Source organism: Hipposideros armiger, unplaced genomic scaffold (genome assembly GCF_001890085.2).
Source record: "Hipposideros armiger isolate ML-2016 unplaced genomic scaffold, ASM189008v1 scaffold_119, whole genome shotgun sequence".
NCBI lineage: Eukaryota > Metazoa > Chordata > Mammalia > Chiroptera > Hipposideridae > Hipposideros > Hipposideros armiger.
Window position 1 is genome coordinate 881,383 of NW_017731469.1, and position 27,432 is coordinate 908,814.

The 27,432-nt window shown below is 41.5% G+C and overlaps 2 protein-coding genes across 6 annotated transcripts in view; one reads left to right on the plus strand and one right to left on the minus strand.

The window, feature by feature from the left end:
* Positions 1-22,863, minus strand: part of KIF4A (kinesin family member 4A) — an 86,944-nt gene extending 64,081 nt beyond the window's left edge. Inside the window, exons 1-7 of the mRNA XM_019647963.1 lie at positions 22,791-22,863; positions 22,344-22,484; positions 22,122-22,236; positions 18,655-18,845; positions 17,198-17,290; positions 14,359-14,525; positions 14,031-14,125 (exon numbers count right to left, since the gene is read on the minus strand). Of these exons, the coding sequence (XP_019503508.1) occupies positions 14,031-14,125; positions 14,359-14,525; positions 17,198-17,290; positions 18,655-18,845; positions 22,122-22,236; positions 22,344-22,463 (781 nt within the window). The 5' untranslated portion in view covers positions 22,464-22,484; positions 22,791-22,863. The remainder of the gene's footprint in view (positions 1-14,030; positions 14,126-14,358; positions 14,526-17,197; positions 17,291-18,654; positions 18,846-22,121; positions 22,237-22,343; positions 22,485-22,790) is intronic.
* Positions 22,864-22,950: 87 nt separating this feature from the next.
* On the plus strand, positions 22,951-25,682 carry PDZD11 (PDZ domain containing 11). Of its 5 annotated transcripts, none has more exons than XM_019647985.1 (7): positions 22,951-23,061; positions 23,395-23,494; positions 23,898-23,981; positions 24,249-24,305; positions 24,580-24,678; positions 24,911-24,971; positions 25,120-25,682. In XM_019647985.1, the coding sequence occupies exons 2-7, from the start codon at positions 23,408-23,410 to the stop codon at positions 25,152-25,154; spliced, it is 423 nt and encodes a 140-aa protein (XP_019503530.1). In that variant the 5' UTR covers positions 22,951-23,061; positions 23,395-23,407; the 3' UTR covers positions 25,155-25,682. The 5 variants fall into 5 exon arrangements, with proteins under 5 accessions (XP_019503530.1, XP_019503531.1, XP_019503532.1 ...); XM_019647986.1 differs by having other exon boundaries at positions 22,968-23,069; XM_019647987.1 differs by having other exon boundaries at positions 23,003-23,024.
* The last annotated feature ends 1,750 nt before the right edge of the window (positions 25,683-27,432 follow it).

Sequence of the window (27,432 nt, forward strand, 5' to 3'; positions counted from 1 at the left end):
AGAGAGTAAAAAGACAAGCCAGGGATGAGGGAGAAGATACTTGCAAAACATGAGGGGCTGGGGAGGTTTGCATTTAAATATAACTGAACAGTGACGAGAATCTACAGTATACATATAAAGAACTACTATTTGAAATCAGTAAGAAAAAGAAACAAAAAATGGGGAAGATCTAGAACATTTTACAGAAAATACAATACGCATGGCCAATAAACATGAAAAGGTGATTGATCCCTTTAGTCATCGAGGTGATGAAAATCAAAACTATTGGGTTGTTGGAAAAGTCAGGATGCATTTTTGCAACGAAAAACATAGAAAAAATACGTCATGACCTTTCCGACAACCCAATTCAGTGAGGTTTATCGCTGCACACCCATTAGGTTGGCAAAACTTTTAAATTCTGACAAAACAGTGCTGGGGAGCAACGACTCTTATTGTTGCTCTTGTAGCACTGGAACCACTCTGGAAGACAGTTGGGTGTATATGTGCCCCATGACCCAGTGATTCTACTTCTAGGTATATAGCCTAGCAAATTCTTACACATATGCATCAGGATACATCAACAAGGATGTTCATAAGGGCATTGTTGGTAACGGTCCCAAACTGGAAACAACTGAGATATCCATGAACAGTAGAAAGAATCAACAGTGGTGCAGTCAGACAATGGAATAACATACCGAAATGGAAATACAATGTAGATGAATCCCTCACACGCAATGCTGAATGAAAGACACAAGACACAAAAGAGTGCAGCCAGTGTGATTCCATTGCAATAAAGTTTAAAAATAGACAAAACTAAATTATGCCGTTTAGAGATGTATACACACGAGACACTACTAAAAAAAGGGAAATTACTAAAAAGCGAGGGAATTACTGTCACAGAAGGCAGGAGTGGTTACCTCTAGAGGGAAAGAGGGAAGGGAGGGCGTCATGACCTCAGAGGGGCGCACACGGGTGCTGGAAATGTTCTGGTTTGAAATCTAAGTGATAGTTACGTGTGCTCACGTTATAATTATTTATTTAACTATAGACCGATTTATGCAGTTTTCTGTATGTATGCCGTATCTCACCAAAAAATGTAACTAAGAGTGAATGACGTGTTGTTAAGCAGTGCAAATTTCTTTGAGGAGATAGGGTAGTAGTTACAGAAGGATTCGGGATTGAAGGAATGTGTGCACATATGCTCACCAAAATACAGGTCCAAGAATGTTCATAGCAGCACTGTTCATAATAGCCCCAAACTGGAGCTCATCCAAATGCCCACCCAACACTACAAAGGAAAAAATAAATTGTGGCAAGGTCACCAATGGAATGTGGATAGCCATGAAAATGACCTACTACTCCATGCAATAATCTGGATGACTTGCACGAGCAGGATGTTGACTTAGGGTTATCAGAGTTGGCAAAAGAAAAACTACAGGCATTCAGTTAAATCTGAATTTCAGATTAATGATGCATCATTTTTTAATGTTCCATGAAAAATGATTCATCATTTATCTGAAATTTGAACTTAACTGGGCATCCTTTGTTTTCTATAGTGACCTCACATTGAACGAAAGGAGTCAGACACGAAGGTTACCCTTTGGGGAAGGCAGAGACTGACCTGGGCACAAGTGGTACTTCTGGGGTGTTTGTAATATTGTTTCTGGATGTGGGTGCTAGTGACATAGGTATTTTCACATTGTGAACATTCATCAAAGTGGAAAGTTATGATTTGGGCATTTTTCTGTATGCTGTATTATACTGCAATTGAATAATCTATCTGTTATCCATCTGTAATCTGTTTATAATCTATCTGGCAGTGAGCTGAATATTTTATATTCAAAGGTACAACAAAAATAAACTCAACAAGAAACGTATAGCTCCCACGCTGACTAAAGGGAGAAAAATACCTTGAATAGGTTATTTAATCTAGAATAGAAATGGTCTATAAATATAAAAGTATGTTCAACTTCACTGATAACTACAGGAAAGAAAATGAGATACCATTTTTCACTTATCAAATTGCTAATAATACTTAGTAGAAAAGTTAGAAAACTTTAGAAAAATGGATAATCTCATGCCTTCATGGGAATTTGGTAGCATGTTTTAAAAACATAGATGGATTTTGGGAAGATGGTAGGTTAAAGACACCCAGACCCCCTTTATTCCCAAGTCTGATCCATCTACTCTGTTCTTGAGCCAAGTAGGTTCTGAGAGAGTGACGTGACAGGGTGGGTCTGAGACCTGAGAGTAAGGGGTGACACAGGGCTTTTCGTCTCTGGACCAAATGAGAACTCTGGGCCAAGGGCCAGGGGTCTGCTGTAGTAGAGCCCAAGGGCAAGGATGGAACATGGCTGCTGGTGACGGCTTGGCCCGGAGGACTGTGAGCTCCTAGGGGACAGTCGAGATGTCCTATGTGACTGTGCCACGTTGCCATGGATGTAAAAATGCTGAGAAGAAACTGAGGACGTGGTTTGGGTCCTCTCTACCTTGAGACAAGGACAGCACCAGGGAGCAAGAAAAGGTAGAGAGAGCCCTTCTCTCGATGCCTCCCAAGGGTGTGGCCAGCTGACTGACATCAGGGCTGCTCCCACAGTGCTGGCTCATGGGTACAGACCACTGTGCCTTTTCCACTCACACAGCTGCTATGACTTCAGGCACCCCAGCATTAGACTTGAGCTCCAGGGAGCAGACAAAGGAAAATAACAATACACATAAGGGGACCCAGAAACCAAAGAGAGGAAATTGCAGAAACTTAGAATAGGTCTTTAAGGAAATACAGCTGCTGGAAACAGACAGCTTGAGCTTTAAAAAGATCACTCAAGATTACAGTACAGCATAAAAAAGACTTTCTGCAACTAAAAGAATTAAATACCGCTCACCCAAACCACTAGCAATTATCACTCCAAATATTAAAACACTGAAACCATTCCAATTAGAAGCAGAAACTAGATCCCCCCCGAGGAAAGAGGTTTTACAAGCCCAGGCTGTATCCTTCAAGATCCTTCTCCTTGCTAATAAACAAAAAATAAGAGAACTAGATAATAGGAATAAATGTTGGCAAAGGGATCATTTTCTTTTTACTGATGTGATTTTATACTAAAAAAAAACCAAGACTTTAAAAAAAAACTAAAAAAAACCCCTTAGAGCTATATGCATCGAGATGGATGAATCTCTCAAACATAACATTGAGCAGGAAAAAAGTGACAAACACATACATTACGAGACCGCTTATGAAAAGTTTAGCAACAGGCAAAATACCCACACATATTGTTAAGGGACACAAGAATAAGGAAATTAATGGAAAAGATAAACACCACATTCATAATGGAAACTAAACTCACCCCTCAGTCGGATGCAGCCGGCCACCATTCATTACCACTCCACTGGCAAAAGCCACCAAAACCTCCATGGACAAACCCACGTGTCTCTTCTCAGTCCTCAGCTTATGTAACCGCTCTGAAGCACCTGACGCAGGTGACAATCCCTTCTTTCTAGAAACTCTTATCTTGGCTTTTAGCTACTATGTATCCTCCTGTGTCTCTTCAACCTCTTTGATTGGCTCCTTTACCCTTGACTCTGACGTATCGGTTATAGCATATACTAAAATATAATAATATGTAGCATAACATATTAGCAATCACTAATATTATCTAGGCTTTCTCTACACAACATGCCTGGGCATCCTCACCCAGAGATTCCAAATATTGACCTCCAGCTCAGAACTCTCTACCCAACAGAAAACAGCCTCTTTTCAAATATACAGGGAATGTTAACAAAGATCAAACAAGAATCAGGCTAAAGTTCAAAAACCAGAAATCACACACATTCATTGTAAATCGGAAATTAACAACAAAAGGATACATAGAAATGCCTTCTACATAACTCTTAGGTTAAACAGAAAGTTAAAAAGGAAATATCGTCCTATTTAGAGATGAACAGAGTACTATTTCTCAAAATTATGAGATTATATATTTCTCAAAATTATATGTGGTACTTAAAGGAAACTGAATAGCCCTAAGTGTGTCTTTTTTTTTTTAAACTGAGCCATCCTGCCACCTGTTGGCAGCTCAGTGGCTGCTCAGCTCGGGCCGGGCATCGAACCGCTGTTGCTCAGAGCTCAAACTCTTGAGTGAGCTCTTAACCAATTGAGCCACTCGGCCGGCCCTTAAGTGTGTCTTTTTAGACAAGGACAATTGAAAATAAATGAGCTACCAGAAGAGATGTAATCAAACAGTATGTACAAATAAGAGGGAAAAAACTGATCCGGAATGTGATTTAGCTTCTAGATCCAACTACCAGTTTGTGGGAAATACAGAGGAAATAGAAACGTGTTAAAACTACATGGAGTCTCTTTTTTGCGTGTGTGCGGCTGGTTGGAGCCTCGGCCAGAGGTGTGGGTCCACATACTGCTGTGGTTGGTTCATTTCTTTTTCTTTTCCTGAATAAACTGCTCTTTTGGTGGATACCTGGAGAATTCTTTTGTCCAGTCGACATTTATGGTGGCCTGTCTGGGGACCAGAGAAGAATGGAGCTCTAGTGGCTTCTAACAGGTGAGCGAATCTATAAGGTGCCTACTAAGCTGTTTTGGCTTGATGTTTTGCTCCTTGGCTTAGAGGCCATGGGTAAGTTCGCTCCTGGATCTGAGCCAGTGGGTTTTTGCGTCTGGGGCTCTCTAGGCTTTATTCAGGAATTATTTTAAAAAATGTGTTTTTTTGTTTGTTGCTGTGCATGCGTGTGAATGCGTTAAAGGCCTACTTGCTTGTCTCTTGCCTGAGTACTCATTGTGTCACATCAGCTTGAATTCTTCAGAAAACAAGCTGCACTTTGAGACAGACTGGCTTTTGCCTAAAGTCCCTTTGGAAATAAAGGCTATTACTTTTGAAATTGGTCATTGTTGGCCAGTATTAGACTGTGTCATCTCATTGAGAAAGTGAGACGAGTGCTACCCAGCTCAGCCTATAACTTAGCTCCCTAAGGGTTGGCTATTTCCCTAGAACTGGCTTTTAGCCTTCAGCCTGGTTCTCAGTGATCAGGCTGTTCCAGAGAGAGTGAGGTGAGCTGAAGACCTGTAGGTTGTTTGAGTTGTGAATTGTTTCGGGCCCAGTATTAAAAATGGGATCCCTATTGTCTAAACCTTCTAAAACTGTCCCTCCTCCTGGGACACTGGTTGAGTACATATTTAAAACCTGCAGGGAATTTTCATGCATGTATTTAACTAAATGGACAGATCTGACTATGGATAATTTTAAATATAAGTGGCTGCTTTGGGAAACTTTTGCGATTCCCAAACTTGATTTTCTGAAAACTAAGTTGGATAGTAACAGTGCCGTAACTGAGAAAGATGAATGGAATGCCTATTTGGACTGGTATATGGAGACTTCCAAACAGGATTATGGATCTAGAGTTACCTTTTTACAAAATAAAGTCTCAAAATTAACAGGGACTGTTAAAAATTTAAAAAGAAAAAAAAAGGCACATGAAACCTCTTGTTCTCCCTCTACTATATACTGCCTTGCCCTTCGCCCACTGCCCCTTTGTCTCAAACTCCACCTCCGATGCCATCTTGCTCCTCAATGCCGCCTCTTCTGCTTTCGACTCAACCCCCAGCGGAATCTTCTCTCAAATCTTCTTCTCTCTCTCCTTCCTCGGAACCTATCAGTACTTTTCCATCTAAGATTAAACCCTCTGGAGATCCTAATAAACCCCATGTCTCCTACATCCCCTGGACTAAACCTGAGTTATGAGCCTTAGTAAAGGAATTTCCAATAGTAACTGAGGATTCTAATAAGTTTGCTGAGGAATTTGATATTACTATTCAGGCCCATCAGCCCAGGTTTTCTGATTTGTACCAGATAATCCATATGTTGGTTGGTGAAGGTCAAGCTATACAGACATTGGATGAGGATTGCCAGATGAGAGCATCCTGAAAGGGATTTAGAAAAGCAAACCCCCAATTATTGGGAGGAAGCCAGGGAACTTGCTCGAAAGCTGCTTCAAGCAATTCCCGAGGATTTTCCAAAAACTGTCAATTGGAGCAAAATTCAGAATTGCTCACAAAAACCTAATGAATCTGTTCATGACTATTATGAAATACTCCAGGTCGTTTTTAAGGAAAATCCTGGTCTTCCTTTGGATGTTGGCCACACATGGGCAGTTTTTAATTCTTTGTTTGTCAGCAGGCTGAATGAAGACCTTTCCCTCCTGGTTAAGAGATCCAGGATGGGATAGGGGAAAATCCCTACCCGAGACTTGGTAAATTTGGCAGATGAGCTCGCTAATATCCTAGACCGGCTGCCTAGAAGTAAGATTGCTAAGACTTGACTTCCAGCAGTGGCAAGTGAGAGGCCCTGTGGGAAACCAGAGAACTCCAACTTTTTGCCACTACTGCAAGGAGCAAGGACACAGGAAAAGGGATTGCCGTAAGTTTAAGTAGAAGACACTCTCTGCCTTCTGACCAATGTCTTTCAGATCTTCTTAATTCCCAGTGATGCGGCTCTGAGGAACTACAGGGGTTTTTTCTAGTCCTCCCCCTTAATCATCTTGGAGAAACTTCTCTTCAAATTTGGGAGGAAACTATTTCTGTTCTAATTGACACCAGCGCTACACTCTCGGTGTTCAACTCCACTGTTATAAATCGGCCCCTACCTCAGAGTGATGAGACATTTTACATAGTGGGATTTCAAATAAACCTCAACAGGTTTGCGTATCTGAACCTATTCCCTTTTGTCTAGGTCCCTTAAGAGATAAACATTGTTTTCTCCTTAGTTCTTCTGCCCCTAGCCATTTATTAGGCAGAGACTTCTGAGAGATGTATCATGCTAGAATATCTTTTTCTCAAAAAAGAGAAATTATGTAAGAGTTTGATGGTAACCGTCAGAATCACCAATCAGGCGAATTACACAACTTTTCAGCATCTTTTACTTGTGCTTTCTCTGATGGTACAGTAGCTGAATCTGAGAGTACTGATCAATGGTCCCTATTGGACCAGCTGCCATCTTCTTTATGGGAAAAATCTTTGACTGATATAGGCAGGATTCACAGTGCACCTCCTATCAAAGTTCAAATTGATCCTTCAAAGCCCCTGCCTAGAATTAATCAATATCCTACAAGTAAAGAGGCCCTTCTAACACTGAGAGACAAAAGGCTGAAGAGACACTGAGGGACAAGGGGCTGAACAGACATCAAGGGACAAAAGGCTGGACACTGGAAAACTTGAGACCAGAAGAACTGACTGTTGATTAATGATGCTTTTAGAGGAAAGATCTTGATCAAGATGGGGGAATGATAAAAGTGAACTGGCATCTTAAGATGACTAACCATAAAGCTGGGAGGACTATGGGTGGAGCTGGGCCCCTTATTAACTCTAGTCCTGACTTCCTGTTAAAACTTCTGAGTAGGTATTCATATATATATATATATATATATATATATATATATATATATGTGCGGCTGGTTGGAGCCCTGGCCGGAAGTGTGTGTTCACACACTGCTGTGGTGGTTTTGTTTCTTTTTCTTTTCCCAAATAAACCGCTCTTTTGGTGGAAAATAAATAAAAATAAAACTACATGAACATCCAAGCAGTCAAATTCAGACTACAAGAAATTCTACAAGACAACCTGAATTCTTCAATAAAAGAAACTCCAGGAAGTTGAGGGGTAAGGAGAGATGGAGGGGGTACCTATAGATTAAGAGACTTGAAAGACATATTAACAACACTGTGTGGACTTTGTTTGGATCCTGATTCAAATAAATAAAATCAATGAAACCATTGGAAATTTGAACACTGACTAGATATTTGATGATATTAAGGCATTATTATTAAGTTGTAGTTGATTATAGTTTTTAAAAGAATTCTTTTATTTCAGATACAAACCAAAATAAACAATATGTCTGGGATTTGCTTCAAAATAATATCAGAGGGAAAAAGTGGTTAGGATACAGATGAGGCAAAGCAAGGCTGGTCATAAATTAAGTCATTGTTGAAACTGCATGACAGATACATGAGGGTTCATTATACCATCCTGAACCCTTTTGAATATGCTTGAAAAGCTTTTAAAAAAGAAAAGGAAGAGAGTAAAAGAAGAGAACTAAGCTTTCACACTCAGGAAGCAAAATAAAAAGAAAAAAAATAGATAAAAAAGAAGAAAAAACCTATAACAAAACAAAATAAAGCAACCTAGGAGGGAGTCATTAATAGAGAGTAAAAAAGGAAAAATCAGTTAATATATCTGTCAAATGTGATAGAAAAATTAGAGAGATATAGAAACAAATGAACTTAGAGACACTATAGAACTAGAGATTAAAATACAACATGAATCTACATATACTATTATACCAACAAATTTGACAATCTAGACAAAATGAATAATTTTCTAAAAAAAATATAAATTAACAAAATTGGCTCAAGATATAGAAAATCAAATCTTCAAGAAACCTTAAGAGATAATTCCCACATTATATAAACTGGAAAAAAAAGAAAAAGTTTCTCAACTCATTTTATACAGTTGGCAAAACCTTGAAACCGAAACCAGACTAGGAGAGCGCACACACAAAAAGTTATAGGTCCCTTTCTCATAGGAACAGATATATAAATTTCCTAAATTGGAAACTAGTACATGAAATCCAGCAACGTACTCAAAGAATGATTTATCATAGTCAGAGGTGATTCAATGATAGAAAATTTACTTTTACAATTCATTCTATCAATAAACAAAGAAAAACTACACGATGATTAATTCCCAATACATGATAAAATTCAACACTCATTTTGTATTTTAAAAATATGTAATTGTTAGCAAACAAGGAATAAAAGGTTACCTCCCTAACTTGATAAAGGACATTCACTAGAAATGTACAATAGATAAACGTGAAACACTAGCAATATTACAGTTAGGGTACAAAAAAGAAAAGATGAAGATGGCTACTACTACCGGTTTTATTCCACTTTATACTGAAAATACATAAGATGAGAAGTCAGGAATAAATGTTGGAAAGGAAGAAGTCAAAGTGTCTACTTGAAAAAAAGTGAATATAACACCTTGAAAATCCAAGAAACATAACTGACAATGAGACACAGAAAGTGATTCAGCAATGAGGTTATATACGAGATGAAATTTTGAAATTTAATACTTCTAGGCAGGACCAGAAAACAAAACAGAAAAAAGATATTCAAAATAGCAACGAAAACTATCATATTCCAGAGTAAGCCTCCGACGATGCGTGCTGTATGAATTCTATTAAGAAACTCTAAGAGCTGAAAGACACGGAAGAAGACTTGAATAAACGCAGAGAGCATGCTCCCGATGGGCAGGCTCAATTTCCCCGAAATTGATCTATAAATTGAATTCAGTTCTCAATAAAAATCCCCCCAAAATTGTTCACAGAGCTCGATGACCTGATTCTAAATTGGTCTGGAAGAGAAAATAATCAAAAAAGTTCTGATAAAAGGAAAGTGAGGAGAAGCTTGCCTTCTCAGAGATTAAAATATACCATAAGTAGATCTAGTAAGAGTTTTAAGAATAAATACACTAATAAGGCAGCAGAGCCAGAAATAGGCCCACATACATCTATCACCCTGATAAATCTAGTACCCACCTGGCGCTATATATAGTTATGACCATATTATTGCCTATATTCCCTATGCTGTACTTTACATCCCTGTGACTATTCTGTAACTACGAATTTGTACTTCTTAATCCCTTCACCTTTCTCACCCTGTCCCCAACCACCTCCGATCTGGCAACTATGAAAATGTTCTCTGTATCTATGAGTGTGTTTCTGTTTTGTTTGTTTATTTTGTTCTTTAGATTCCACATATAAGCGAAATCGCATTGAATTTGTCTTTCTCTGTCTGACATACTCCACTCAGCACAGTACCCTGCAGGTCCACCCAGGCTACCGCACATGGCAAGAACCCATTCCATTCCCTGGCCGATCAATATTCCATTGTATATATGTACCACCTCCTCTTTATCCATTCTTCCATAGGCAATGGTTTTTTAGATATGATGCCAAATGCACAAGCAGCAAGAGAAAAAGTAGATGAATGGACTTCATCAAAATTTTTAAAATGTGTGCTTCAATGGACACCATCAATAGAGTGAGAAAACAACACAAAGAATGGGAGAAAACATTTGCAAAGCATATATTTGATAAGGGGCTAGTATCCAGAATATATAAACACACACAATTCAGTAATAAAAAAATAAATAACCCAATTAAAAACGTACAAAGTACCTGAGTGAACATTTTTCCAAAGATACACAAATTGCCTAAAAGCACATGAAACAATGTTCAACATCATTAGCCATCCGGAAAATGCAAACCAAAACCACAATGAGATACCGCTTCACACCCACTCGGATGGCTATAATTAAAGACATAATAAAACTAAAAATATGGGAAAATTAGAATCCTTATACATTGTTGGTTAAGAATGTCAAATGGTACAGTTGCTGTGAAGAACAGCCTGGCAGTTCTTCAGAAAGATAAACATCGAATTACCACATGACCCAGTAATCCTACTCTTTAAGTATATACCCAAGAGAAATGAAAACATACATCCACACAAAAATCTGTACATCAATGCTCATCGCAGCATTATTCATAATAATCAAAAGTGGAAACAACCCAAATGTCTACCAAGAAATGAACGGATAAATAAAAAGTCAATGTATTCACATAATAGAATACTTTTTGGCAATGAAAAGAAATGAAGGGCTGCTAGATGCTGCAACATAGATGAACCTTGAAAACATTATGTTAAGTGAAAGAAGCCAGTCACGAAAGCCCACATAGTGCATGATTCCACTTAGATGGAGTGTCCAGAATAGGTAAACCCATAGAGACAGAGAGATTACCCACTGCCTGGAAGGGATGGTGGCCCTGGGGGAAAATAGGGAGTGACTGTTAATAGGTGTGGGTTTCTTTTGGGGGTGATGAAAATACTCTAAAATTGATTGTGGTGTTGGTTACACAACTTTGTGAATATACTAAAAATCACCAAATTATATACTTTAAAAGGGTGAAGTTTATGCTATATTGATTTCATCTTAATTTTGAAAAAAGAAATTTAAACAGTTACCATATGATCCAGCTATTATATCCTAAAGAGGAATTAAACATTTGTTCACACAAATACTTATACACACATGTTCATAGAGCAATGGTCAAAATAGCCAAATTGGATACAACTGGTGAATGGACAAAAAAATGTTGAATACCCATCTTATGAAATATGATCCAGCAGTCAAAGGGAAAGAGGTATTGGTCTACGCTACAACATGGGCGATCCTTGAAAACCCCCTTAACACTGCATGAGGGGTCCTTTTTCTCCACATCCTTGCCAATACTTGCTGTTTGTTGACTATTTGGTGGAACTGTAAATTGGTGCAGCTACTAAAGGAAAACAGTATGGCATTTCCTCAAAAATTAAAAATAAATCTACCTTATGACGAAGCAATTCCACTTCTGGGGATTTATCTGAAGAAAACGAAAACACTAATTTAAAAAGGTATCTGCACCCCCATATTCACTGCAGCGTAATTTACAATAGCCAAATATGGAAGCAACCTAGGTGTCCATAGATGAATGGCTAAAGAAGAGTCACTCTCACACACACACACACACACACAAACACACAATGTAATATTACTCTGCAATAAAAAAGAATGAAATCTTGCCATTTGCGACAGCATGGATGGACCTAGAGGGCATTATGCCGAGTGGAACAAGTCAGACTCAGAAAGACAAATACCATATGATCTCTCTTACATGTGGAATCTAAAGAACAGAATAAATGATCAAACAAAACAGAAAGATTCACCAATACAGAGAACAAATTGATGGTTGCCAGAAGGGAGGGTGTAGAGGGATGGGAGAAAAATGTGAAGGGGAATAAGAGGTACAAACCTCCAGTTACAAAAGAAATAATTCACAGGATGTAACGTACAGGTCAGGGAACATAGTCAATAACATCGTAATCACTTTGTATGCTGATAGCTGATTACAAGACTTATCATGGTGACCACACTGTAAGGTGTATAAATGTCGAATTACCATGTTGTACACTTGAAACTAATTGACTGCATGTCAACTATAATAAAAAAAATCACATGATGAATCCTTTAAAAAAGAATGAAAAACCTTTTGTTAAGTGAAACAAGCCAGTCACAAAAGACCACATATTATAGAAAATATAGGTTAGTAGTTGTCTAGGGTTAGAGAAGGGGTGGAAATGGGTAGTAAGTGCTAATGGGTATGGAGTTCTTTGTGGGGTGATGGAAATGTTCTAAAATCAGATTGTGGTGGTAGCTGCACAACTCTGTGAACATACTGAAATCCACTAGGGGGCCGGCCGAGTGGCTCAGCGGGTTAAGAGTGCGAGCTCTGAGGAACAGGATCGCCGGTTCGATTCCTACATGGGCCAGTGAGCTGCCGCTGAGCTGCCAACAGGTGGCAGGATGGCTCAGCTGGTGAGAGCACGTGCTCCTAACAACAAGGTTGCCAGTTTGACTCCTGCATGGGATGGTGGGCTATGCCCACCAGCAACTAAGATTGAACACAGCACCTTGAGCTGAGCGGCCGTGAGCTGCTGATGGGCGGCAGATGGCGAATGGACTTGGAGCTGAGCTAGCTGTAACCTCCACAACTAAGATTGAAGGACAACAACTTGGATGTTGCCCTTCCCCAATTCCCCAACACTGTTCCCTTTCCCCAATAAAAAAATCTTTAAAAAAAATCTGCTGAAGTTTATGGTTTAAATGGGGGAATTTCATGGCATGTGAATTATATCTCAATAAAGCCGTTAAAAAAATCACTCATAACTGTACACGTAAAAAAAGATAAGTAACACAAGAACCTTTAAAAATCATTATGAAGGTTAAATTTCAAAGTGCAAACATAGAACAAAAAGGGTAGTTTTAAATACATTCAGGACAAAAAGCTGAACGAGGGAGAAATAGGTGTGTGCCCTGTGCCAGCAGTATAATAATGATGAATGACAGAGGTAAAATTCCTCAATTACTATTTTTGCTTCTGCCTTCTCAGTTCCCGAGGGAACTGAAGCCTAATATCAGTAAAGAGGTAGTAACTGAGACCTCAACTACTTTAATAAGAGTTCAAATATCTTAGGCCAGATGAATTACAGCCAAGGGAACTGAGAGTAATTTGAAATGAGAACGCTGAAGTGGTGTCAGTGATCTTTGAGGAATCACGGAGAAAGACGTTCCAGAAGATTGGGCAGATGTAATTTCAATTTTCAAAAAGAGACGTAAAAGCTAATTCCATAAATTACAGACCAGGAAATTTGATATAAGTCTCCTAGATTATTGCAGGGTGGCTTGCGAGAACCTAGACATGGAAGAGTTAGCACTAGAAGCCAGTCTGAATTCACTAAGAAAGTCAATTTGGGCTCCTGTCTATTTCTCCTCTGTACTGTTAATAAGCTGCTGCCTATGAGAGATATAGTGGACAAAGTACATGTGGACTTTGGCAAGGCATTTGACGACATCTTGTATGAGATCCTTATGAACAAAATTAAGAAGTGGAGCTGGTTGTTAATTTTGGTTAGGGAGATTAATAATCATTTCAAAGCCCATTCCCATGGCATGCAGATTACCAGGTCACTATCATGCTAGACCATAGGTTCTTCTAGCCCTAGGAGCATCATCATTTACACCCAACAACTTAAATGAAGATACGGAAACCATGCTGATGAGGTTTGTAAGTGACAACATCTGGGAAGGATAGTGAATACTGGAGGATATTCATTTTAATCATAAGTATTTGGGGGTAAAACGAAAAACAAAAACTAAAACTTGCCTGGACCAGATGAAATCAAACCAAGGGCCAGATCCAAATCTCACACCTAAATTAGAAAAATGAGCGCAAGGGAAAGAAACAAATTTTCACTATTTCTGGAACCGGCCTCAAGTTTGAATTGTAGGTACTGTTAGAATGTGACCTGAAATACCCCAGTCAAGATACCAACAATAGCAGTAAGAGCACTAGAAAGTCTCATCAACAATCGTGCTCTTAATTCTTCTCACCCTCTTTTAGGCGATCCCCTTCAGCCTTGGTTTTCTTCTGTCTTTCTGACCCAGCGAGGTCTACCAGGTGCAGCTTGGAGCGAAAGCTGCTGTTCCTGTGAGAATGACAGGAAGACAGTGAGAAGGGCACACAAGCATGAGGGGAGCTGCGTATCAAAGCTGACCTGCCAGCTCTCGTTTTCCTTCAGGTCAGTCAAAATGGCCTCACTGGTTGCTCGTGCTCAGAGTACTGATGTCAGATGATTTGTGAAATCAACTGAAGAAGCAACCTAACATTCAACTTTAGTAGAACTAACGTTAAAAATGTTGACTCTGAACTGTAACTTACTTGTCACTTTTCTTTCTTTGCTCTATGGAGATTGTAAAGATGGCATGAGAGCGGGATGACTGGGAGTTCATAGCTGTGGAGGCCACAGTCCGACAGTTGTTGCCCTGCTCCAAACAGGAAACAGTATCCAGGGCAACGACGACAGCCTTCTCAGTGAGACCCACAATCTAATTGAAAGAGAGAAAAACTCTCTTATGACTCGTACTTCAGGTACTTCATCAGAAATACAAGAAATGGTGGTTGAAAAAAAGAATGTCTCGGTGTTCCAGTAGAACCGTAGGAAAGAGGACAGCCATGGTTTTAACTGGCAACTCTGTGACCGTCGTCGTGATCCCTGCAAACCCGGGTCTCTGATCGCCCCTGGGGGCTTCCAAACCACAGTGCCAGCACATACTAGGGCTAGAAAAGATGCCCAGAGTTTAGGGGAGCGATGGGCATGTGCCTTCCAGGGACAGCAAGGGCAACCCAAACAGCTCCTTTCTCCTCTGTGTGACCCTATGTTTGTCCCTAACCCTTTGACCCATTTTGTACCTCATTTTCACTAGGGGAAACAGCATGGTACAGTTCGCAGTGGATTAGGGAGCCAGAAAAACAGGGTCCTAGGCTTGCTGCAGTATCTACCCAGGAGAGTTTGAGCCAGATGACTATGAAATCCCTTCCAGCCCCAATCTGCTATGACTTTATTACTCCACCGCTCTCAAATCTACATCGGTGCCCTAATTTCTAGTATTTTATTTGTAACTACTTACACTCTGAAATTGGTAAATTATAAACCAAAGTCATCTTTTTCCCGGCAACACTGATTCTTTCTACTGCTTCTCCATTTCTATTACTATCTCTGTTCTCGATGCCGCAGGCTCACCCTCAGGTCCCCCCATTCCTCCTTATGCCATCTGTCACCAGCTCCTAGTCCCTCTTCTTTTCAGTCCATTGCCTCCTTTTTCTTTCCACCTCTACTTGCCTACTCCAGGCCCGTATCACTTCATGCCTGAAAATGAAGGCAGTTTCCCCAAGTGGACTCCGGCATCCTCGTCTTTCTCCTTTTCAATGCATTTCTGTTTAGTCTTCCTAAATCTCGCTCTCTAAAATGTCACCAAATTATGAATTCCTGTGCTAGATAATGAGGATACAAAGGGATTTTCAGATACTTTCTAACCTGCCCGAGCTAACTTAGTTGGAGAGATATACACAGAAGATAAACACTTGGTGAAAGTAGCCACAGTAATCCTTCATTTGGAAGTATTAAAAGCTTACCCACTGTTCACAGGGATGGGAACTAAACTCTTTCATGTGGCTTCATGATCTGGCCCTAACTTGTCTCCTATGACTTCCCAACCCAATCCTTGAATCCAGACCGACTGGTCTAGTCTTATTACCCCCGAGCATATTTTCTGCTTTCCTGCAGAAACTATTCCTTACGACAAGAATACCTTTACTTCTTTTCTCTACTTACCTACATTCCATTCATCCCACCTGAAGAGTGTTTACAAACTTGTCATTCCCACCCCAATTTGAGTCTGAATTCTACACTTCCTTTTTTTTTATCAGTTTCAGGTGTACAAAACAATGTAATAGACATTTACACCCCTCACAAAGTGATAACCTCCTCCCCCAATGTACTACCCCTCTGACAATGTATATAGCTGTTACAATTCCTTCTTTGTATTGCAAACTTTACCTCAGACAAGGCTTGGGATGTAATTCCTGCCTTAGTCAGGTCAAGGGCTGGCTCACTAGTAACAGTCTTTCTGGCGACAGCATGCATTGTGCCCAGGTTTCTTATTCCCACCACCCAAAGTGTCTTCTGTATGCCAAGCTTATCAGGCTTTCCGAATAGGTCTGATCCTTCAGGACTTGCTTTACTATTTGGCTAAGGACTTAACCAGAAGGAAAGAAGAAACCAGAAGTGCTAGCATCAGTCCCTCAGGCACCTGCACCCTAAGCCTCCACCTTTCCACATGGGAAAGGAAGATGGGTAGGATATGATATTCCCAAGTTTCCCCAAGTGGGTACTACCTATTCTCACCCACTTCCAGCCTCAGATTCCCCCACTCCTGAATACTCAGCCGGTGCTAGATCCATGCTCTGCCCGTTTCCAGCACTGGCTTCTGGATCAGACCAGTCCCACATGCAGAACTCCCAACCTTGTCTCAGCTTTTCTGTTCAGCTATAGCTCCTTATCCTGCATCTCTACCATGTGACAGAAACCTCTCAATAAGCAATCTCTTCTTCCTATGGTACTTATGAATTAAAAAACGTTAAGATGACTTAACTTGTTAATTTTTAAATATCATCCCAGGGCCTGGCACAATGTCTATTCCAGTGTTTTGCAACAGGATTTTCTGTGACCATGGGTAAGTTTTATATCTGAGCCATCCAATACACTAGCCTTGATGTGTGGCTGGTGTTTCTGATGGATTGAATTTTATATTTTATTCCATTTTAGTTTATTTGAGTTTAAATAGTCATTTGTGGCTAGTGGCTACCATCCTGGACAGCCCAGCCTCAGAACTCTTGTTAAATAGCTAATAAATATTGGGTTGTTGGAAAAGTCGTGACGTATTTTTTCTATGTTTTCCGTTGCAAAAATGCGTCATGTCTTTTCCAACAACCCAATATTTAAGGGATAATAGCATTCTTTCTAGAGGTAACAGGAAGGTGATCAAACTTCCTTCCGCACAAGAGAGCCCACCTAGGAATTCTTGAGTCACAAAGGGAATTAGCACGACACAAACTCTGAAAGATGGTTGTAGTTACTTAAAACCATAATGGCAAATAAAACGGACGTGAGCTTCAGTTGTGACCAACATTTAATAATAATTAATAATAATAAACAGACCTTTATGCCTTCCTTAGGATCCTCCCGTATATTTATTTGAGAGGCCTTCTCACGAGATGGGCACAGAAGATCCAAGATTTCTTCATTGTAAATCTGGTATTGTTGAAAATAAAGTGGCAAAAACAAGATGTTAACAGTGGTAATCTTGAGATGGTGGCATCATAGATTATTTTAAAAATTCTCTGTGACTTTGTGCATTAAAATTTTTTACAACAAACATTTTTTTAATTAAGAAAAGGAATTTAATCTTACATACAATCATCTGATACTTACAAGAATGAATTCACATATTACTTACAACAAAATTGAGACTACTCTCTTAAGACAGTCTCTTAGAAATAGCAGATACAACGAAAAGTAACACGGGTACTTAAATTCAGGTTTTGATGTCATAACAGTGTCACCCTCACCGATTTTGTTAAATTGTAAGTAGCAGACCCTTAGTGGAGGGTGGAAGTGGGAAGCAAAAGGGAGAAGTGGCAATCAGGATTTCAACAACAACCAGAACTTTACGTATTTAGAACAGTGTTTAGCACATATTCACAGTCATCATCGTATTTGTTTGTTATTATCACTGTTGCTACTATGGCATACCAGATTCCTAAGGTATTTTTTCATTTGAGTACCTTGGCCACAACTGGGTTAGCCAAGAGATTCAAGAAAGTGGATCTGAATGATGCTTAACTCTCCATCTTCCAACTGTACACCTCCCATACCTATTAAGATTTGACTTCCGAATGAAGTAGTCACATATAATTTATAAATGCGTGCTTAAATCATATAAGTTTAATTATTGCTCCTTAAAGGTAAGACATATCACTGTTATGGAACCAACCAGCTAGTATCCCAGAAGCCATAAGTTCCTTAAACATGTGTTTTTGGTGTCACGAGGTTAGCTATAACTGGTCAATCTACTTGTATACTGATATACACTAGAATAAAAATGCCCACAAGGACAGGGCTTTTTATCTGTTTTGTTCACTGATATATCCCATGTACCCAGAACAGGGCCTGTAACATAGTAGGTACTCAATAAATACTTGTTGCATAAACACACTCTAGCATCACCTACACAGCTCAGTATGTCACCCAACTTTGATAACATTCTTCATGAAGTAGCAGCTTTATCACTTAAGCCTCAAAACAGTACAGGGAAATCAATTTTTTTTCCTACAGACTCTACAGGGAATCAATAATAGAGGCCAAACTGGAATTAAATAATTCCTATCATCTTTTTATATGGCGGTGCCAAATCCTCTGACAATTAGATTAAACAGACGATTCTGATAACAAGAAAAGAACTGAGCCAGTAAGTGTTGTCTGTCAATCTATTAAAATGTAATTTATGAAAAATGCAATTAACTAATTTGAGTCATGCCAGGAAAAACCTGATTAGGATTTATTTTTCTGCCCAAAGATACTTTTAAACTCAGAATAATTAAAGATAAATCATTTACCTCCAAGTATGACACTTTCAGAGTAAATTCGAAGTCACTCTTCTTATTAATTTCTTTGAAGAGCAGCTGTATTACCCTAGGAATGACCCCAACTGTTGGTTCATTTTCTTGCTCTGCAGTGTATGCACCTCCCATCGAATAGGTTTTTCCAGAGCCAGTCTGTCCATAGGCCAGGACGGTTGCATTGTATCCTGGCAAAATAGAGGTCACATGCACAGTGGTGCTCAAATATTTTCACTCAACCAATGCACTCCATTTCCTTCAGCAATTACTTGTAACAAAATTGAGGCTGCTCTCTTAAGACCAGGGTCTCTTAGGAATAGCAGACACAGAGAAAAATTACATGGGTGCCATGATGTTGCACTACTTCAAATAAGCAAAGAAAAAAAAATACCAAGCCCCTCTTGAGAGTCCTTGAAAGCTAGAAAGTAAAACACTTAAAGATATGACTGAGATGATGAAGGTGGCCAAGTCACTGTCAACAAGCCAGTCAGAGCTTATTTATAATTCTACTCTCTCTGTACTTTGAGCAACTCTAAATTATGGGAATTAAATGAAAGTCTTAGACACTCCATAAATAGAAAGGATTCCAGCATGTATTTCTTGGATTCACAGAGTAGAGTCTTCATTTGAAAAGGTAACAAAGTTGCTTTTTACAGTCAATCAAAGCATCTACTCCTTATCTGAACTCTCATACTGCATCTGGAGCATATCATCAGGCTTCTCAGAAATGTCATCATTTAAGTATGATTCAATGTGATAGATGTCCTTTGCTTTTTTTTCTTTTTAAAAGAACTTGTTTGTCTAAATGAAGACCTTGATGCTCTGAAAGACTATAAGATTTTTTAAAATTATTTTTTATTATGAAATACACATTTTTTAGAATTAGTTTCAGCTGTACAACAGAGTGCAATAGTTATACTTTTTACCCGATTTTAAATTGAGATCGTCACGAGGAGATTGCTGGTATCGCCTGGCATGACTACGGGGCAAGATAATAGCATTCCATAATCTTCTGCAGTATCACAGATATGTGTATATAACAATAACTGGGGAAAGCAAGTGTCAGCACTTTTTACAAAAAAGTGCTTTGTGGTATTGGGAGTTCAGAGTACAAGAGGGTGCTATTGAGCTGGCTGAAAAATACCGTTTTCTTCTTTGCAGAGCAATGTTAACCAAACACATATACCGGGGGTACCAGGGGTACCAAAAAATGTCTACAAGTGGACACTTTGGTCAGCGTTGCTCAAGCAGTAGTTCACCATCATCAGGAGTGTCTGGACGCTGATGGGAACCACTTTGAGCACCTCTTGTAATTGCAGAAATCAAACATGACTTGTATTCATCTTTTGTTAGTATATATTGAGTATTATAATTTTAATGCAGTTTTCCTTTCTTAAAATGTGTATACATTTTTTGGCATCCTCTGTATATACCGAAATCATTTTCTACATTACAGTGCTTCTAAAGTCTTTAATTTAATTCTCATAGTTTCCCAAGTTCAAAATGTGAAAGTAGAACTACAGTGCTCTTATGAAGCTGTGAAGGTACATTCTGAGGAGGATGACCAAATAATGAAGGCTCTGGAAACCATAAAATTATTGTTTCAGGATGGCTAAAGGTTAGGAGGAGTGGTTAATCAGGAGAGACTTAGAATAATATAATGGTCTTACAAATATGCAAATAGGAAAAAGATTAACTTTATAATGCAGAAGCCTAGCAGATGACACCTTGCTCAAATGAGCAAAATGAACATCAGCAGTAATGGAACAAATCAGAAGCATGTGGTTCCCGACAGGATTCATTAAGAACACAGCGATGCTTCTGTGATATTTCTGCTAAAGATATACAACCTGAATCCAATTATAAGTAAACATCAGGCAAACCAAAATTGAGAAACAGTTTGCAAAATAACTGACCTGCGATCTTCAAAAGTGTCATGATTATGAAGGTCAAAAAAAGACTGTAGAAGTTTTGGAATGAAGGAGACTACAGAGGCAGTACAACTAAATACAACATATGATTTTGAACTAGACCCTTTACTATAAAGGACATAATTGAGGCAGTTGGTGAAACTTGAATGGGGTCTGAGGACTGGATAGTAGTAATGCAGCAATTTCATGATTTTAATTGTTGTATTGTAGTCACGTGGGAGAAAGTCCTTGTTTGTAGCAAATATACACTAAAGTATTCAGGGGGCATCAGGTCAACAACTCATCTCAAATGGTTTAGGAGAAATACTTCTTTATGCTGTTCTTACAACATTTCTCTAAGTTTGAGATTATTGCTTTAATTTTTTTTAAAATTTGAAACAAAGGAAAAAAATATGTGAATAGCTGTTGCCTGGAAGGAGGCTTCTGTTTCTCTAGAGGGATGAATTAACATCACTGGGTAGAAATAACCAGGAAGCAAATTTCATCTCAATATAACCTAATGCAATTAGAATTGACCAAAAAACCAATGAACAGTACTAGCCTGTGAGTCAGTGAGTTCCCTGTGAAAAAACATTTAAATAGACAATGGTGGTTCACTTTACAGAGAAATTGCTAGAAAGCATTTTTCTTTGGAAGGAAAGTTAGACTAGACGATATACAAATGTCCCTTCAACTTTAAGGGACTAGTATGCCATGGTTCTACTTCTTCTAAATAGCCCTCTGCTTTGAATCCTGAATAACCACTGTACTAGAATAATAACTGAAGACCTCTCAGGCACTGTTCTGTTCCTCAGAGTCCTGCTATGGTCTTCAATAACACTAAAGCCTTAGCTTCTGCAATGAAGAGTACTAACTGGCCAGAGTATTCAGGGGCTTTAGGAAATCTCCTTGTTTACCTAAAAGGATTCTGCTCATCCTTCAAAACCTATCTCAAAGGTTCCCGATGCTGTGAACTTCACCTCAAATTCCCCAAGCAGAGTTAATGTCATCCTTCTGATTTTCCTACTACTTCGTGTGAAGGCACTGCTACTTCTATAGCAGCACTATACATTTCTAACTTCTAAAATGTTTTTCCTTAAAGATGGGTGCAAAAAGTTTAAAATTGTTTATGTACCCAGAATTGTGTATGCAGTCATCTACTTCTACTCCTACCTCTGGACTCTGAACTCCTCCAGGACCCGGAAGCTATATTAATTATCTCTGAATCCCTCCACAGGTTTTTCAGTGCTTGGGCCTCAAGCAGGCAAGCACGCTGATCATCAGTACCCATCAAAGGGCGTAGAATGGACCGAGGCTCCAGGACAAAAATATATACAAGCCAAATGTGAGCAGAACCACAGAAAGCAAATACAATATGAAACTAGTTTCCAGGGTACGGAGACTTTCACATGACATTGCGCTAGCTCCTAGGCTGTGGGCCTTTTGAAGGCAGGACCCATGCGTTTCATCCATTGCTGTATTTGCAGCATCCAAGCACAGTGCCTAATACATAGTATACGCTGAAGAACCGCTAGAAGTACGAAACAGCCTCACCTTTAAATACGCCTTTTATGAGCGGTGCTACTGCGGTATTGAACACTTCTTCCTGTTCAGTAGAGGGGTCAAACACAAAATCGTAGGTGAAGGATTTGTCAGTACCAACCACCACCTAGAGAAGGCAAGAGACAAGGAGTAAGAATAATGAAAGGCCAGACCACGCCCCTCACTGCCATTCGGCCACAGGTGTTCAGAGACAGGCTGAGGACTGCTACGCACCTGCGGTTCCCCGGGTACGAAGGAAAGGCACATCTGGCAGCCCTCATTAATCTCTTTGGGGACCAGAGGGCGACACCGCAGTGCCACTCTTACAGGAATTCCCTTCACCTCTTCCTTCATGATCCTGCCCCAGCACCGTCTCTGGCGAACAAAAAAAAAGAGGCTTGCTGCTGAATCTTGGTGCGTCGGCAGGGGTGAGTGGGCGCCGTACCTCAGTTCCCACCCTCCGCAGAGGCGGTAGCTGAGGTAGCCTCCCCCTCGCAGAGGGATAGCTGCCGCAGGAGAGTCACAGTCCTTCAGACGCGGCCAGCAGCCCGACACTTTGAAGACAGCTAGTGGCGCCTGAAATGGGAAAGAAAACCCCCAGCGGAGACGACGACAAAGACCCACGGCCCCAGAGTACCGGGAAAGGCAGATCCTCAGCTATGGTGTGTGCCCTTCACTCACCAAACTAAAGGTCCCTTTCCCGGTCTCCCGCCGCCCGGTCACAACTGGAGCTTTAACCGCCAAGTTTCAAATCGCTCCTGGAGGCGCCAGCCAATTGGAGCGCAGACATTCCGCAGACGGAGCACGCACGTCGGCGTGCGCAGGAGGACGCTGTGGGGAAGGGAGTGCTCGTGCACCGCCCTGACCCCACTCCTTTTCGACCCATCCGAGCATCCGCTTCCGGCTGAACTGGCGGTGAGCGGAGCCGGAGGTCGCTGAGACCTGTCGGCGGGTGAGCTAGTGAGGCATTTACCGTGTCGTGGGCGTGGGACTCAGGCAGCACTCGGGGCGGGGACTGGAAGATGCCTGGTGGTGAAGGAAGGGTCGATCTCGGGACCTCCACCATTACCGATCACATTAGGGAATGTGGGGCGGTGTCCTGGCATGGCGATATCCAGTAAAGTTAATTGTTTTCTTCCACCATTTTTCTTCCTCCCCCAGTCTGTCACCTAGTAGTGGGCTGCGACCATAGGCTGACAGCCCTGGATAAGTTGGGGTTGTTTTCTGAAACTTGCTGTCCCTTTGGAACCATTTGTGTCAGCTTTGATTCACCCTACCATTCCAGGGTCTTGCCGGAGATGGACAGCCGGATTCCTTATGATGACTACCCAGTGGTTTTCCTGCCTGCCTATGAGAATCCCCCAGCGTGGATCCCTCCTCACGAGGTAGGACCATCAGTACCCTTGAATAGGAAAATGTTCCGCATGGGTGTGAGATGATATAGGAAAGGTAGGATGGCAGGGTTAGAGAGCTCAGTGGAGAATGAATCTGAGCCTTGGCAGCTTCTTATGCAATTCTCCTGCCAGGGTCCATTCACAGCAGAGAATTCTGGAAATTCAGAGCCCTAGTTTCCATTCTGTCAAGGTAAAGAAATGGGGAGCTACTGCACTGCTATTATTTCCCCCAAGCTATCTGTGTGCCCATTTGGACACTGTTAGCAGTTCTACTTAAACTAAGTACATGGCTTCGCCTTTTCTTACTTCAGGGTGATGCATTTGTGTTCTAGATGAAGGGGAGCATAAAATCTAAGGCTGGTATTAAGATTTCTGGGGTTGCTGTGTCTTGCAGAGGGTATACCACCCAGACTACAACAACGAGTTGACTCAGTTTCTGCCCCGAATCGTCACACTGAAGAAGCCCCCTGGAGCTCAGGTGAGCTTATGGATCAGTTACACCTTATTCCAGGCTAGATTTGTCCATACCAGGCCCAGAAGATAGCCGTAGTTGGGGGACAGATTGGAAAGCAGGTGGGGAGATAAGGAAACTACCTTTTATGGGCAGAAAACCTGAGGTACCATGTCCGCAACGTATGACTTCCCTCTGAGGGCCACACAGCCAAGCCATCATACGGCGAGGCTACTAGTTATTCTCGTGTTTGTGGTCTATATTGAGTCCCCATTCTGTTCTCTTGTCTTGCAGTTGGGATTTAACATCCGAGGAGGAAAGGCCTCCCAGCTAGGCATCTTCATCTCCAAGGTGCGTGCGCCTGGTAGGCAATATGGGTGGCCACTTCCCCTTGTTAAGTTACCAGATTGCAGAACCCCGATATCCCAAGGCCTGGGAGAAGGATGATTCAGTAGACTCAGTGAAGGGGACATAATGACGACACCCTTTCCCACTTAAAAGCCCCCATCCGACAAGTATCTGTCTCCCTACATCGTCACAAACAAATGAAACAGTAGCACCTAATTTCACTTACAGGTGAGAGATTGCTTCACCTCAATCACATACATTCTCTCCTTACCAACAGGTGATTCCTGACTCGGATGCGCATCGAGCAGGACTTCAGGAAGGGGACCAAGTCCTAGCTGTGAATGATGTGGATTTCCAAGACATTGAGCATAGCAAGGTGAGCACAGCACTCTGGCTGTGGTGAGGCAAGAAGCTGCCCCAGGTAGGACAAGTTGGACAGGATTAGCCTAATCTATAACTTGTTAAGAAAGACTCTCCTGGGGAAATGTACCAGACGGAAGCAGCGATTAGAGACCCAGAAGGCTGGAGTGGCAAACTACTTTTCTCCTGTTATGAGTCTGTCCTGGGCCATATCTCTTCATTTGTACAAGCTGCTGTGTTCCTTTCAGGCCGTTGAGATCCTGAAGACAGCCCGTGAAATCAGCATGCGTGTCCGCTTCTTTCCCTACAGTAAGTCACTCTTTGTACCTAGCTGGCAGGGCCCTGGGGAGGAACTCTTAAGTACTGATGGTTAGAGGCCCCACCAGTTGGAGATGGGGAATTGCATGCTCAGGTCTGAAAATGACCTGCTTTTTGCCTCCTCTCTTCTTTCCCCCAGATTATCACCGCCAAAAAGAGAGGACTTTGCACTAGCGAGTTGCAACCCGTGGCCCTCCAACTGAATCTTCTAGGACAAGCTGGCCAGGCCTCAGGAAAGCCACTTGGGAAACTGTACTCTCAGCCCCACCCGGGCATAGTGGGGTGGGGAGGATGGGGAGATGGGAAGGCCTGGCACTGAGTCAGCTAGCCAGCTGCATTACCCAAACTGCTGCTCTTTTAGTTCCCTGATTTTCTGGTGACCTTCACTCCCTGAAAGGAGGAGGATGATGTCTGGGTAGAGCCCAGCTTGTGGAGCACCCTGCTAGAAAAGGCAACTGACATTTATTGAATACCGTGTGCTAGGCAATTACACATATGTCATGTCGTTTTCATTAGCGGATAGAAACCAGTAGAAAAGAGAATCTTGAAGACCTGGGTCTTCTCTTTTGGGCTCTGTCACCCCACACGTCCTTCTGGTACCAGCCTCATACACTTCGGAGACCCCGGTGGGACCCTGTTTTTCCTCCCCTCCTTGCTCTTTCTATTCTTTCCCCTAAAAAATAAAATGCGATGCTGAAGAAATGTTGGTGTGACTTGTGGATGATACTGATTTGGTGTAAAATGCTGTTGAGGCAAAAATCAAAGCTCTTCCAAAGAGAGGAGCCACGGGGAGGAATAGCAACTACTTGACAGTTCTCTGTGTCTGCTCAGGAACCCCAGCTACAGCATTACTGAGGAATGGTATAGGGTGAGGGGCACTGGAGGAGAACGGTGACCCCTCCCCCACGCTCTTTGGACATTTCTCTGCATGGTGCAGTATTAATGTAATTCTTTCTTCTACCCCAGATTCTTTGATCCGGAACATCAGCTAAGGGAGAGGCTTAGATGCATTTCTTTTCAGGGGCAGCAGTAAGACATTCGTTCCCAATTTCCAACTTGTAGGTTGAGTAGTACTGAAAGCCAGCTTCCCTCTTTACTTCACCCCAACCCCCACCCTCAAATAACCTGCCACATTCTTAATTGCTTAGTTAACAATCTATTGTTGGAGATTCCAGGCCACACCTTATGCCATTTCCATGGGCCTGTTCAAAATACCCATTCAGAATAGAAAGTTGCCAATGAGGTATGGAATTAAGAGTCCCCATAATGAAAGTCCTAACTTTTCCTGGAAAGAATCCTGGCAAGCTTAAGTATATATTTCCAGGCCCTTTCCCTGGGAGTTGGTCTGAGGTGGAGCTTGGTAAACTGAAATTTTAACTAAGTGAGGTAAGTAAGTCTCCCACTATGGGAAACAATTGTAACTAGTGGTAATGTGTCTCTGAGGAAGGTCTGGCTCTTGTATAAATCCCACCAGCTCTACTGTGGTACCTCTTCTAGAGGCTCAGTACCATTGTTAGGTGGCAGCGTCCTTGGGAGCAGAGCTGGAGGTAGAACGCGTTCAGCTGTCTGCTTCCTGGGCTGACAAGCAGCCCCTCCTAGCTTAGCTCCTGTTGCTCTGCTGCCCCCGAGTGGCCATCTGAGAAAGAAGCTAGACTCTGACACTTGCACAAAGGCAGATTATATTGGCTGGCTCTACTGAATGGTGAGGTCCAAGATTCCCTGTGGTTAACAGGCTTTCAAACAGCTTATCCAAGAAGTGTGGTAAACATGGTCAGAAGTCCCAGCCGGTGCCGTGGGCCTAAAAGGCAAAACCCCTCCTGCCCTAAATTGGTTCTCACCTTGCGGCACTTGGAATGGTTCTGGGTTGGGGCACCAGCGTGATGCAGTTGCACTGTGGAGGTTTAACTGCAGCATGAAGGCACAAGCGGTAACAGGCCGAGGCAGAAGGACCAGTTGTTTATGGAGGGCAGGTAAGAAAATGGGAATGAACTGGTAGCCCTTGAGATAACCTAGCTGCTGGAAAACTGCATCACCTGTAGATATCAGCAGTCAGAGAAGGTAAGGTAGGACTGCTGGGCCCTTCAAGAACTTCCCACCCAATAACTGTGAGGTGCCATCAAGGAAGGAATGATGGCTCTTTCAGGGGTTCCATTTTCCTCCTAAGCCCAGGAATTGGACAAGATCTTAGTAAGTGGCCCACGTGTTTAAACCATAAGCCTGAGGGTGGGGGAGAAGGACTGGTACTGGGAAGCCAAATGCAATAAATGCACCAAATTAGGCAGAGAGAGCCTAAGCCAGCGGTTCTCAACCTGTGGGTCACGACCCCTTTGGGGGTTGAACGACCCTTTCACAGGGGTCACCTAAGACCATTGGAAAACAAAAAGATATTTACAGGCCCGGCTGAGTGGCACATTGGGTAAGAGCTGGCTTGGGACGCCAGAGGGCCCCGGTT

Coding starts and splice junctions, on each gene's coding strand:
- PDZD11 (XM_019647983.1), top strand. CDS start 23,132: ATGCCTGGTGGTGAAGGAAGGGTCGATCTCGGGACCTCCACCATTACC. Junction 23,495..23,897: donor CGTGGATCCCTCCTCACGAG/GTAGGACCATCA, acceptor TGTGTCTTGCAG/AGGGTATACCACCCAGACTA. Junction 24,972..25,119: donor TGTCCGCTTCTTTCCCTACA/GTAAGTCACTCT, acceptor TCTTTCCCCCAG/ATTATCACCGCCAAAAAGAG.